General features: G+C 35.1%; 1 protein-coding gene across 7 annotated transcripts in view; it reads left to right on the top strand.

The window, feature by feature from the left end:
- The window catches only part of ANKRD28 (ankyrin repeat domain 28), a 200668-nt gene that overhangs the window by 107321 nt on the left and 78436 nt on the right, over positions 1–14911 (top strand). For all 7 annotated transcript variants that reach the window (XR_006299512.1, XR_006299511.1, XM_043595436.1 and 4 more), the window contains one exon: positions 7807–7885. Coding sequence is in view for 5 of the 7 variants with exons in the window: in XM_043595436.1 (XP_043451371.1) it covers positions 7807–7885 (79 nt within the window). In the remaining 2 variants the exon portion in view is untranslated. The remainder of the gene's footprint in view (positions 1–7806; positions 7886–14911) is intronic.

The raw sequence follows: 14911 nt of genomic DNA, 5'->3' as shown, positions 1-14911 counted from the left end.
GAATCATATCCCAAGGCTGAGGTTCCTTGTGTGCAGTTTTGAGAACAGCCAGGCCTTATAACTTATTTATGAAAGGGTAAGACAAGATTGGATCTGATAAAGTCCTAGGTAAGTTCAGCTGAACTCTGTGGACCACAAACAGCATTGGAAGTTAATAGCTGACTACTATACATGAGAGTTTCAGTCTGATAGTACAGATAAAAGAGAAAGGGAAAAAAATTACTAAGAAAATTTTGATTAAAATTTGGTAAGAAAAGTGAAGTCAGGCCACAGAATGTTTTGAAGGAGAATTATTAGTTTTAAGCAGACCATGGTGCTTAAAGCTCCCGTGCATAATGGAACATTACAAATAGAGGCTGTATAAGAAGTTAGGAGCGCAACTGCCTGTGTTTGAATGTTGATTCTGCCACTGCCACATGATCTTGAGTAAGTTCCTTAAACCTTCCTGTGCCTTGATTTCTCTATCTGTAGAATAAGGAAATACATTGGTTCCTTAACCCTGCAGGGTAAAGTGCTTGGGGCAGTCCTAGCAGAAAGTAAGCACTAGATAAGTGTTGATTGTTGAGATTTTTAGGATTATTATTCTTAAGAGGTTACAGCTAATATATATAAACACTTTCAGTTACTGGACAAGGGCAGAATTACAGAATTGAGTCCTTGCTATGAAAGTCGTGGTTGAATCCATGTAAGTGGATAAATTCTCACAGTCTCTAAGTATTTCTTGTACAAATGTTCTGTTTCACTTTCACTTTAGCATTTCTGACTTTTCACTTTTTGGTTTTCCTACCCTATATGTTTCCTCTCATTCCAACCTGATCCTGAAATCTGCTTTATATTAAAAGCTCCTACACAAAATATTGAGAATGTACAAGTACAGTTTTAGTTCCCAGATTTTACTTAAGATACTTCCCCTTAGATACAATCCTTTTCCTGACCTGTGCTTGGGATCTACCATGGATTCCTTTCTTTCTCACAGCCTCCTTCCCTAGGTTGTCCAATCTTGCTTGCCTATGTTTTATAGACTCCTTTTGGAGCTCACTATAACACAACATATAAACCAAAATATAATAGGATTTTTCTGAATACTTTTTTAAAACTTTAAAGAAATTATAGATACATCAGAAATTGCAGAAGTGGTACAGAGAGATCCTTTCTTTCCATCAACCAGATTCTTCAAATGTGGTGACATCATACTGTGCGTTATTAAAACCAGGAAAACTGATATTGGTACAATACAACTAATTACAGAATAGACTTCTCTTGGATTTCACCAGTTTTTTTGCATTCATTTATTTATTTTGCATTCATTTATTTGGCATTGTCTTTATGAATAATCATATGACATTTTGTCACATGTGTAGATTTGTATAACTACCAACATGTTTTAAGATACAGAACTGTTGCATCACTGTGAGGAACTCCTTCACGTTCCGATCACTTGCGTATCTCTCTTTTGTATGTACCAGCTCAGCATATTGGCCTAACCCCAAATTGTTAGCAACCCCTGATCTTCTTAACCCATCTATTGTAGGCCATCTTCTTTCAGGATTATTGTTTGTAAGAGTTATAGCTATTTTTTGTTTGTTCTTATTTGGGGAGTGTGGGCAGTTAAGTTTTGGTTGCCCTAATCATGTGCACAAAATATTTTTTCTGAGTATTTACATAAGAACTGTAAGAAAAGTGTACTTCAAAATATATGATCAAATCTATGTGATCAAAGTTAATATTTGTTGTTTGAGTCTAGTGTATATATTCAATAATTCTAGTTGGGATTATTTTAAGAATACTACATTGAGATGCAGTGGTTTCTTAAAAAACTGACTTCATATCTGAGAAACATTGTTTTTGTAATGTGTACCTGGTACTTGTGAAAATGCCTGGGATATTAAAATATTTTTAGGATTTTTAATAAATAGCTTTTCAGTTGGTATAAATGTTATTTTTAATTTTTTCCTTTTTTACTTTTTGAAACATGTACATGATAATAACTCCAAACAATACCAAAGGCTACAAATAGTGAAAACTCTTTCTCACACTTTAAACCCTAGTCCGCCAATTCCTGTTCACCCAGAGGTAATCACTCTATTAGTTTCTTGAGTATCCTTCCAAAGATATTTTATGCATAATCAAGCCAAAGTGGATGTAGAACCTTTTATCATACAATTGTTCTAAGCCTGCATTTTTTCATTTAACACTGTGCTTTAAAGACTTTTCCATTGATAAGGAACATTGAGGTCTGCTTGTTTTTTTTAAATTGGGGGCATGGTGTGATATTAGGATTTATAATAAAATGTATATATTTGGTCTCTGTTCCCATTTCTGGCAGTGAGCTCCTAAAAACCCTTGGAATTTCCTGTGAGAGAGCAATGAAAGATGTCTTTTTTATGTAAATGAAGTGACTTTTGGAAAGCTTAGAATGAGGGCTCCTTGCCAGTGGAGCCAACCTTGTGATTAGAGGGTGGGGACTCTCAGTCCCCCTTTCTCCCAGTACCACTGCCTCTGGGGAGTGGATTAAGCTTAGTTGCCAGCAGGTGTTGATGTTTATCAGTCATGTCTACTAAGGAAACCTCCATAAAAGTCCCAAAGGAGGGGGTTTGGAGAACTTCCAGGTTGGTTGACCAGAAACCCTTACACCTGCCACTGTGCTGGACCTGAAACACTACCAGGATTAAAGTTCTTTGTTCAGCATCTCACTCTGTTTCTTTTCCATCTGGCTGTTGATTCGTACCTTCTAATGTCCTTGTAATGAACTGGCAGTCTAGTGAGAAAAACTGGTTTACTGAACCCTGTGAGCACTGTAGCATGGAGGGTGTCAGGGGAACCTTTGATTAATAGCCATTTGGTTAGAAGAAGTACAGGTACACAACCTGGACTTGCTATTGGCATTTCAAGTGCAGGGGGAGGTCTTGTAAGACTGAACCTTTAGCCTATGGGATCTGATGCTCTCCCCTAGTCTGAGTTGAATGGTAACACCATTCTGTATTGGGGCTTTGCTTAGATGTGTGGAGGGAAAAAAACCTACACAATGAAACTGGATGTAGAACCCTTACATGGTATTTCACTTTATGAATGTACAACTAGAAGTTCTCTCATCTGATAGCTTTTATAACTGGTAGTTAATAAGTTTGACAGAGGGAACTATAAAAAGTGATCTTTGGGCTTTTTATTGTAATAATGTTTACTTGACAGCCATCTTTTTTTTTTTTTTAATTGAGCTGAGGCTTTTTTGTTGACAATGTGGATTCTGCTGTTCATTGTTATCTTCCTTGTATAGACCCTGCCCCCAGTGCATTATCTGTAACCCATTTTGGGTTTCTTTAAGTGGTGTGAGAATTTAGACACTTAAGAATCAAACTTGGAGCCTGGTTGGCTCAGTCAGTTAAGCTTCTGACTCTGGAGTTTGACTCAGGTCATGATCTCACTCTTTGTGGGATTGAGCCCCAGGTTACGCTCCGCGCTGACAGCATGGAACCTGGTTGGGATTCTCTCTCTCCCTCTCTCTACTCCTCCCCTGCTTGTTCGTTCTCTCTCTCTCTCTCTCTCTCTCTCTCTCTGTCTCTTTTTCTCAAAATAAATAAACATTAAAAAAAGAATCAAACTTAGGGCAAAACTGCCCATTTGTTGACTATTTGCCTTAGTGATTCATTTCTCAGCCACACCCAGTTCAGTAGCACTTTTTTTGATAGCTTACCTTTATTGAGTCTTTATGTGATATTCAGTCTAGTGATCATAGAAACAATTTGCTTTTCCCACTCCTATTTTATCAGCTTAAATAATACTTAAATTACATAGTTATGATTGCAATTTGGACGAACATTTGTGGTAACAAACACATCTTATCCTTGATAAATAGACACCCAGTGGTGGGAATAAAAGTGGTAGCCTAATAGTCAAAATACACCGTGTGCCAGAGTCCTCATTAGTTTTACACAGGAAAACAGAGTATCGATTAATCATGTGAGTCCGTTAAATGAAGGTTGGTTAAGAGCTTCTTGTATTTCATTTTAGATCGCCATTCGCCTGTTGGTGGGCATTTAAATTGTTTCCAGCATTTTGCTTCCTACAATAATCAATAAATATACTTAATCATTTTGTTTGCATATACATAGGAATATCTTTATCTAAAAATTCCCTGAACTAGAATTAGCGTGTACAAGGGGATAGTCATTTTTTCATATTAGTAAATTTTGCTAGAGGGAAATCTTAAATATTGTGTAATTATCAATACTTAACTATCGTAAAGTAAAATATAGGTAGATTTATTTCTTTTAAAATTATCCAGTGTGTTCCTTTTTTCCTTTAGTTTGATTTGTAGAGAGGAAAACTATGTTCATGAGTCATAAAATACATGAATAGTATTCAATGCATTGAGTCATAGAATTCCAGACATCTCTCACACATAAATGACTCACTTTGTGTGTGTGCTGTGTGTGTGGTTTATCCTTTGCAATAGATATGTTTCTCAATTTGAGTAAGTCTGATCATATTTAAACACTCTAGGGAAGTTTGCTGTGTTAATGATTAATACTGAAAAGCCTTAAACCAAGGATCCTTTTATTAAAATGACTAAATTAGGACTCAGCTTTGAATAAAGTCTGAGATTTTAGTGGCTCTAATGTTGGTTATCAACAACTATTCAGTGATTTCTGTGCAAAGAATTCTGTTTGGTGGGGTATATACTGGAATAAAAAACATGATCTTGTGGAAATTAATTGTGGTTAGAGAGACATGAGCTCTTATCACTAAACAATTTTAATAGCCACTGTACCAACCTCCCATTACTGAAGCATCTGTTAATACCTAAATGATAAAAAGCAGTATCACAAATGTATTAAAGTTATATGAAAAAGCCAATGAAGAGCAAGTGATAAATACACACATTTTTATAATACCTTTTTATATGCTACTGTTAAACCTTTTTTGGACTGCCTATTAATATTATTTTCATCTCTCTTTTGACTAGCAACTTTTTTCCTAATTTATTCTCAATTGTCCAACTATTCTTCCTTAAAGTATTTGGGGTATTGCCAAACTAGAAAATTATTGCATTGTGTAGTAAACTTTTTCTTTTTCTTAAATTTTGAAAGCTATCATATTCTAATACGGTAAGAGACACCAAACCTCTTTAAGTGAGAAATTTATTGGGGCAGCTGGGCGGTTCAGTTGGTCGAACCTCCCAATTCATGATTGCAGCTCAGGTCACAATCCCAGCGTTTGTAGGATCAAGCCCTGCGTTGGGCTCGGCGCTGAGCATGGAGCCTGCTTAAGATTCTCTTTCTCCCTCTGCCCCTCTCCCCCACATGCATGTGCTCTCTCAAATAAATAGATAAATAAATAGGAAATTTATTTCTCCTAATAGTATAGGAGTTAGTGGTCCAGGTTTGTAGAGCAACTCTGTTCTATAGAAGATCATTCAACATCTAATTGCTTGATAGTCTTCTAGTATATTGGCCTAACCTCTGTAGAATCAAAGCTGGCTCAGTTTCACATCTGTCTTCCAGCCTGTGGGAAGTGGGAAAGTATTAGTCCTTCTCTAAGGTGGTTGTCTGCTAAATTAAAGATGACCTGGGGCACCTGGGTGGCTCAGTCGGTTAAGCGTCTGACTTCGGCTCAGGTCACGATCTCGCAGTCCGTGAGTTCGAGCCCCACGTCGGGCTCCATGCTGACGGCTCAGAGCCTGGAGCCTGTTTCAGATTCTGTGTCTCCCTCTCTCTCTGACCCTCCCCCGTTCATGCTCTGTCTCTCTCTGTCTCAAAAATAAATAAACGTTAAAAAAAAAAATTTTTTTTTAAAGATGACCTGAAAGTTGTGTCTTTACTTCCACCTTACATACCATACTGGTCCACACTAAGTAACAAAACCTAAAGGCAGACTAGGAGTATATTCTGTTACTGCATGGGTAAATAACCAGCTACGACTTTATTCGCATGGACAAAAGGGAAAATAAATAATGGAAAACAACTAACAGTCTATCACAAAGCTGTATCCAAAAATTTGGGTGTAAATTTCAAAATAACTCTATGTAAATAGCTTTCTTAGATGCAACCAAGTCAGCAATACCCTTGTAACTTTAGATGAGGTGTAAACATGAATTAAAAATCCCTGAATGTCACTTTACCCCACAATCTTGCTTCTGAAACTGGAGATCATTGGTGTTTGAGCAGGGGAGGTACATGACGCCTTGCATTAGTTGTAGCTTCTCTTCTTGAAGGAAGATTTGGAAGACTATGTATTTTTTAATGACAGTATAATTACACTGTTACATTAGTTTCAGGTGTAAAATGTAATGGTTCAGTAGTTTTATACATTTCTCAGTGCTTATCAAGATAAGTGTACTCTGAGTCCCCTTCATCTGTTCCACCCATCCCCCAACTCATCTCCTCTTTGGCAACCACCAGTTTGTTCTCTGTATTTTAGAGTGTGTGTATGTTAGAGTGTGTGTATGTTGGTTTTTTTTTTTTTTTGTCTCTTTTTTTTCTTGGTTCATTTGTTCAGTTTCATAAATTCCACATAAATTCATATGATATTTGTCTTTCTTTGCCTGACTTACTTCACTTAGCATTATTGCAAGTGGTAAGATTTTATTCTTTTTTTTTTTTTATGACTGAGTAGTAGTCCATTGTGTATATAGGCCACATCTTTATCCGTGTATCTATGGATAGACACTTGTGTTGCTTCCATGGTTGTATGTAATGCTGCAGTAAACATAGGGATGCATATATTTTTTGGAATTAGTGTTTTTCTTTTTTGGAGGTAAATATCCAATAGTGGAATTGCTGGATCATATGGTAATTCTATTTTTAATTTTTTGAGGAACTTTCTTACTGTTTTCCACAGTGGCTGCATTAATTTGCATTCCCACTATCAGTGCACAAGTGTTGCCTTTTCTCCATATCCTTGCCAATACTTGTTATTTCTTGTCTTTTTGATTTTGGTGATTCTGACAGGTGATATCTCATTGTGGTTTTAATTTACATTTCCCTGATGATTAGTGATGTTGAACAACTTTCCAAGTGTCTGGTGGGCATCTGCATGTCTTCTTTGGAAAAATGTCTATTCAGGTTCTCTGCCTATTTTTTAATTGGATTGTTTGTTTGTTTGTTTGTTTTGGTGTTGAGTCATACAGATTCTTGATATAGTTTGGATATTAACCCCTTATAGGATAGATCAGTTACAAGTATCATTTCCCATTCAGTAGATTGCCTGTTTGTTTTTGTTGATGCTTTATTTTTTTTGCTGTGCAAAATGGAAAACTGTATTTTTTTTATATTTACAAAGATAGGAATATATTTTAGAGCCACAAACAAAATTGGCAGGAATTTTAAGAAAAACCTTACGACTGTTTTAAGGGATAACTTCAAATCCCCAGAGAAATATTCTGGGGTACCTGTGGAAACATTTTGATAGGCAAAACTTTTGGTTTGTTAGGGTTTGTTTTATTTAGTTAGGTTAACAATTCCAAACTATGTAAAATCGTGGAAATGTATTGAGGAGGAATAGGATGAAGTAAAAGAAATTTGCGTTCGTATATCAGCAGCATATAGGCATCTTTATTCAAAGAAAGCCTAAGAAGCTATCGCTCTGTTCACCTTGGGTTTTATTTTTGCTGTACTTTATATTTAAGGCCAAAATATTTTTTCAGGTCTTTCTTCTCCTAGCAAGGAAATATTTTGTTAATGGGACTTGCTGACTTAGACTAGGGTTGTGGAACTTGTAAGTTGGTAGTTCATGGTTCTTCTTCATTTAAAGTACACTGAAATCAAGTTTATATTAAAACTTAAGTTCCACATTTCCTTCTTCTCACAGGACAATGAAAAGAGAACTCCACTGCATGCTGCTGCCTATCTTGGAGATGCAGAAATCATTGAACTGCTTATTTTATCTGGTATGTAAAGCTCTATATAATAAGAGCACATGATGCATATTTTTGTCATAATTAATGTTTATCAAACCTAGTTGACTATTTCCTTATATTTGTTTCCTAAGCTGAAACTTGCTTGTTCATTCTACAGCTGACCTTCTGTCACGTGCTAGGTCCTACTGTAGTGCGTAGAGTACATCAGAGAGCAAAACAAAGATTACTGCCCGTCTGGAGTGTATACTCTAATAAGGAAAAACAGGCTATAAATACAAGTAAATAAATGTTATAGCATGTTAGAAGATGATAACTGCTATAGAAAAATAAAAAGGTAGGTGAGAATTATGGGGTGAGATGAGCAGTATATAAGCTCAGGCAGTACATCGACTATTCATAGTAGGCCTGATTCACCATAGAGTAACTGGGAGACAATTGCAGTTCTTCAAGGGGAAGGTGATGTGGCTCAGACCAAGTGCCATAGTGGAGATATTGAGAAGTGGTAGTAATTTGATGTATTTTGAAAGTGATGGCAGCCAGGTGTCTATCTGTCAGTAGCTTCTATCTAACTCTTTTTGAGGGCCGGTAAAATACATTTTAGGAACTTGTACTTTATTGTACAGATCAGACGGTCTGTCGTCAAACAGAGCTCAGAGTTCAGATATATTTTTGTTGTAGCCAAGTTATTATAAATTATATTTGTTGGAAAAGGATGCACGTGCTTGAATTGTGCTTGTGTTGTCAAATTGCGATATATACACAATGCAATTGGAGAAATAGTATCATTCATTTAATTTTGGGGAGTAAGACCACTGAGAATTTTTGAATGAAGATCCCAATTCAATAGCCTAAATAGACTTTTGCCATTTTATAAGTTTATGAAAGTTTTAAAATCTGGGTTTTATAACAAATTGTATGCTTATATAGAATTAAATATAATTAAATATTGACCCAGCTAATATTCTTTTTTTATTGAAGTATAATTAACCTACAATGTTATATTAGTTTCAGGTGTACAACAAACACATTACTCAGTGCTTCCCAGATGATATTCTTTTATTAGTTTCTTTATGAGTAACTTCATCACAGATGCACTTCCTTGAAGATGTCTGTTCCTCTGTGAATGCTAGCTCCCTAGTTTCTAGCTTAAATTTACTAGAGATAAGAACGGAGGAGGTACAAGAGAAAAATCATATTTCCTCTTAATTAAGGTTTCTACTATAATAATATGAATTGATGGATATAGGTTTATATATGGAATTTTCTTTACAAACATTTTCCAAGAAACAGTTTCTTTTTTTGTTAAGAAATAGGTATGCTACAAACAGTACAATTCCTGCTAATTTAATGTCTAGGACTTTGGATAAGAACTATACTGCTAGGTTTCTAATTTTAACACAGAATTCTGTTTATTTACTTCACATTTTAATGCAAAGATGTTATGACTTAACATGGAGGGTTCTTTTTTCCCATTTTTAATTTTTAACCTAGGACATACTTTTCAAATGCTCAAAGTTTGACTTAATCCCTGGCTTTTAAAGTGAATGCACCAAGGATTTTTAGCTACCTATAGAAGGTTGACTTCCTTGTCTCTGTATTATATAGTCAGATGAGCCTTATGATATGATAATATCAGATATCAGCTTCAAAATAATAAACATTTGAGAGGATGCTTAATTTCTTTTGAATAATTTGAATAGAAATAATGTATAAAATTAACCACCATACATTTATTAAAAACTATTTCAGCTTGTCTTTGAAAAATACTTTTAATACTATGTTTTATCAGTTTCATGGGTAATAGTTCATATAGTTGTATTTATAGTTCTCAGGATAAAAAATTACATTTTTACATTAACCTCAAACTGTATTATTTCCTGGCTCCAAATTTCCTTTGCCTTCAGTTTCTACTGCTCTCCCTTTTGCACATTCTGCTCTAATGCCACTGGCCTTCCATTCTGGGTCTTTGAACTGCTCCTTCTTTAACCTCAAACGGTCTTTTCTCAAATAGCCACGTGATCTTACCTTTTTTTATGTCCTTGTTCAGATGTTACCCCCTCGGGGAAGTGATGCCTGATCACTGCCACCACCGCCACCATCCTTTCCCTCTCCTTTGTGTTATCTTTTTTCCTAGTACTTATTATCTGATATTCTTTTAAAATTTTGCTGCTTGTTTCCTATCATTCTCTCCTTACTAGAATACAAACTCCAAGGCAAGGATGGATTTAGTCAGCTTTGTTTTCTAACATATTTATTCCCAATACCTACAATAGTTTTGGATACTTGTTGAGTGAATGTGTGGTTATAGCAATATAAGTTTAGGCTCTTCACATTTTGGTCTCAGTTTCCAAGGTCTTTCGTGGAAGTGAGAATGGGAGAGGTGGGAATGAGGTAGGAATGTGGAGGTGCAGGGTAAGTGGAAAAGGAAAGAAGACAAATGATTTGTTTCCTATGGATGCAACTCAAGCTCTTCCTTAGACTTTGCTTCTCTTCAGACAACCATGTAGGCTCTAAGAAAAATAAATAAAAATTTACTTGGATCTGGAATAAAATGAGTTGGAATGATTCCAAGGCTAAGTTTCTACTAAACCAGAACCTCCATTTTCTACTTACAAATGAAAAAAAAGTAAATTTACCAGGCTCTGTGTTGCCAGGAGAAGCACAGCAAATAGTATAAAGAGCATAGATTCTGTGGCCAGATAGATTTAGGTGCAAATCTTAGTCCTACCTCTTAGCACCTTTGTGAACTTTGGGAGGTTATTTAATCTCTCAGCTTTAACTTCCTCTTCTGAAGGAATTTATAAATTTATATTTATTTTTAGATTTAATATTTTTATATATATTTTAAAATTTACATTTTAAATATAAATCATTTATATTTCTAATATAAATTTTATAGGTTTGAAGCAAATGAGATGATGTTATTAAGATACCTAGAAAAAGTTCCTGGTACATCATAGATAATTAAAATTTGGGCTATTATTTTTTTAAGTTTATTTATTTATTTTGAGAGTGAAAGAGAGAGTGGGGGAGGGAAAGAGAGAAAAATCCCAAGCAGGCTCTGTACTGTCCGTGCAGAAGCCTCATGCGGGCTCGAAGTCACAAACTGTGAGATCATGACTTGAGCTGAGACCATGTTGGACACTTAACTGACTGAGCCACACAGGAGTCCCTGGGTTATTATTTTTTAAGCACTCCTTCTTTTCTTTCCTCAACTTTATTTTGGTCCTGCCAAATAAATAAATAAATTCCTGATATCAGGAATTACCTTTTTTGTGACTTTTAGATATAATCTCCTAAAAATTCTCCTCTCCCCATTGTGTAATCCACTCACATTCTGAAATGATTAACTGGAGGAGTGACTTGTCTATTGGGGAAATACAAACAAGAGTTTATTTCCACAACCAAGAAAGACAAAGGTTGAAACAAAATAGACTGTACACAGAGTATTCTTACTCAATTCTAGAATCAAAAAAAGGTGGAGGGGGGGGCTTTAAAACTATACAGAAGGGGTGTGCCATGTTACTGAACAACCAATGGGTGAAAAAAAGAAATAAAAGAGCAAAAAATATCTTGAGACAATTGAAAATGAAAATATACCAAAACTTACGAGGTGTAGCAAAAGCAATTCTAAGAGGAAAGTTCATAGCAGTAATTGCCTGCATTAAGAAAAGCGAAAGAACTCAAACAGCTTGGCTTTTCACCTCAAAGAACAAGAGAAAGAAGAAAGTAAGCCTGAAGTTACCAGAAGGAAGGAAATAACAAAGATCAAAGTAGAAATAAATGAAAATCTAAAAACAATAGAAAAATTAATGAAATTAAGAACTTTTTTCCCCCCAAAAGATAGGCAAACTGTTAATGAGACTTATCGAGAAGAAAGGAGAGTTACTCAAGTTAAATAAGATCAGAAGGAGGAATCATGCCAACTGATCCCACAGAAACAAAGGATCAGGAGCACCTGGGTGACTCAGTCAGTTAAGCATCCGTCTTCGGCTCAGGTCATGATCTTGGGGTTCATGAGTTTGAGCCCCGCATTAGGCTATGTGCTGACAGCTGGGAGCCTGGAGCCTGCTTCCAATTCTGTGTCTCCTTCTCTGTCTGCCCCTCCCCTGCTCACACTCTGTCTCTCAAAAATAAACATTAAAAAATATATATATATGAAGGATCGTAAGCGACAATGAATAGTTATATACCAACAAATTGGACAGCCAAGAAAAAATGGATAAATTTGTACAAACATACAACCTACCAAGATTGCATCATGAAGAAATAGGAAATCTGAACAGACCAATTACTAGTAAGGAGATCGAGTCTGTAGTCAAGAACCTCCTAACAAAGAAAAGTCAAGACAGATGGCTTCACTGGTAAATTCTACCAAATTTTAAGGAAGAAGGAACACTTCCAGACTTCTTTTTTTATGAGGCAAGCATTGTCCTGATAACAAAACCAGACAAGGATACTACGAGAAGTGAAAATTATAGGCCAGTATTCCTGATGAACACAGATGCAGAAATCCTCAACACAATATCAGTAAATCAAATTCAATAGTACATTAAAAGGATCATACACCATTTTCAAGTGGGGTTTACTGCAGGAATGTAAGAATGGTTCAACATCTGCAAATCATTGAGAAGCACCACATTAACAAAATGAAGGATAAAAATTACATGATCATCTCAGTGCAGTAAAAACATTTGACAGAATTCATTATCCATTCATGATAAAAACACTCAACATAGTGTTCAATCTAATGAAGGTCATATATGACAAACCCACAGCTACCATCATACTCAACAGTGAAAAGCTGAACATTTTTCCTCTAAAATCAGGAACAAGATGAAGGTACCCACTCTCTTCACTTTGATTCAACATAATCCTGGAAATCCCAGGCAGAGCAAATAGGCAAGAAAAAGAGATTAAAGACATCCAAATTGAAAATAAATAAGTGAAACTATCTCTATTTGTAGATGACATGACATTATATATAGAAAACTGTACAGTTCACCAAAAAACTGTTAGAACTAATAAATTCAGTAAAGTTTCCGGATACAAAATTAGTATACATAAATCATTGTGTTTCTTTCTATAGATTGATAATGTACTATCAGAAAGAGAAATTAAGAAAACAGTCCCATCAAAAAGATATAAAGTGCATCAAAATGAGTAAGATAGGTAGGAATAAATTTAATCAAGGAGGTAAAAGATTTGTATACTGAAAACAAATAAGTAATTGATGAAAGAAATTGAAGAAGATAAAAATAAATGGAAAGATATTCCATGCTCATGAATTACAAGAATTAATATTGTTAAATCTCTATACTACCCAAAGCAATCTACAGCTTTAATGCTTGCAGTCTTTATCAAAATTCCAATGGCATTGTAACAGGAGTAGGAAAAACAGTACTGAAATTTGTATGGAACCACAAAGACCCCAAATAACCCAAACAGTCTTGGAAAAGAAAAACAAAGCTAAGGGCATCACATTTTCTGATTTCAAACTATATACAAAGCTGTAGTAACCAAACTAGTATGGTATTGGCATAAAAGTAGACTCATAGATCAGTGGAGCAAAAAGAAAGCCCAGAACTCAATCCATGTGTATATGATAATTTATGACAAAGCCAAAAATATGCAATGGGTTAAGGGCAGTTTTTTCAATAAATGGTGTTGGGAACACTGAACAGTCACATGCAGAGAATGAAACCTTACCACTGTCTCCTACCATATACAAAAATCAACTAAGAATGGGTTAAAGACGTGAAACCATAAAATTCCTAGAAGAAATTGTAGGGGGTAAGCTCTTTGACCTCAGTCTTGGCAGTGATTTTTTTGGATTTGACACCAAAAGCAGAAATAACAAGCAGGGACTACAGTGAACTAAAAGGTTTCATTTAGTACAGCAAAGGAAACCAACAAAATGAAAAGGCAATGTACAGAATGGGAGAAAATATTTAAAATTATGTATCTCATAAGGGATTGATATCCAAAATATAGAAAATTCACACAAATCAATAGCAGAACAATCTGATTAAATTTTGGGCAAAGGAACTGGAAAGACATTTTTCCAAAAGAGACCTACATATGGCTGACAGATACATGAAAAGATGCTCATCATCACTATTCATCAGGGAAATGCAAAGCAAAACCACAATGACATATCATCTCACACTCATTCGAATGGTTTTTATGAAAAAGATGAGGTGAAAAGTTTTGGCAAGAATGTAAAGAAAAGGAAAGCCTTGTGTACTGTTGGTAGGAGTGTAAATTGGTAGAGCTACCGTGGAAAACAGTATGAAGGTTCCTCAAAACATTAAGAATGGAACTACCTACCATAGGATCCAACAATTCCACTTCTGAGTGTATACCCAAAGGAAATGAAATCACTATCTAGAAGAGATATCTGCACTCACGTGTTAATGGCAGCATTATTCTCAATAAGCAAGACATGGAAACAGCCTACATGTCTGTCAATGGATGGATAAAGAAATCGTGTGTATGTGTACACTGGAATATTGTTCAGCCATAAAAAAGATAACTTGTCAATGATCCAACAAGATGGATGGACCTTGAGAACATTATGCTAAATGAAATAAGTTAGAGAAAGAGAAGTAATGCATATTCTCACTTATATGTGGAATCTGAAAAAAACTGAACTCATTGAAACAGAAGAAATTGATGGTTGCCAGGTTGGGGGAAATGAGTATAGGCAGTCAAAAGGTAGGAACTACTAGTTATAAGTAAGTTCTGGGGATGTAATTTATAGCATGTTGACTATAGTAAACAATAATGTATATTTGAAAGTTATAGGAGAGTAGATCATCAAAAAATTTTTTTTTAACTATTTGAGGTGATGGATGTTAACTTATTGTAATTTTTTCACAATATACATTTCAAATCATGTATATTTTAAACTAATACATTGTTATATAAGTCAATTACATCTTTTTTTAATATGAAATTTATTGTCAATAAGTCAGTTATATCGCAATAAAACTGTGAGGAAAAATATAAATATCACTCAATACAGTAGTCTCCAAATAGTATACTTTAAATCTG

Source organism: Prionailurus bengalensis, chromosome C2, assembly GCF_016509475.1.
Source record: "Prionailurus bengalensis isolate Pbe53 chromosome C2, Fcat_Pben_1.1_paternal_pri, whole genome shotgun sequence".
NCBI classification, from domain to species: domain Eukaryota; kingdom Metazoa; phylum Chordata; class Mammalia; order Carnivora; family Felidae; genus Prionailurus; species Prionailurus bengalensis.
Note: the sequence above shows the minus strand (reverse complement) of the source record. Positions and strands in the feature narration are given on the sequence as shown.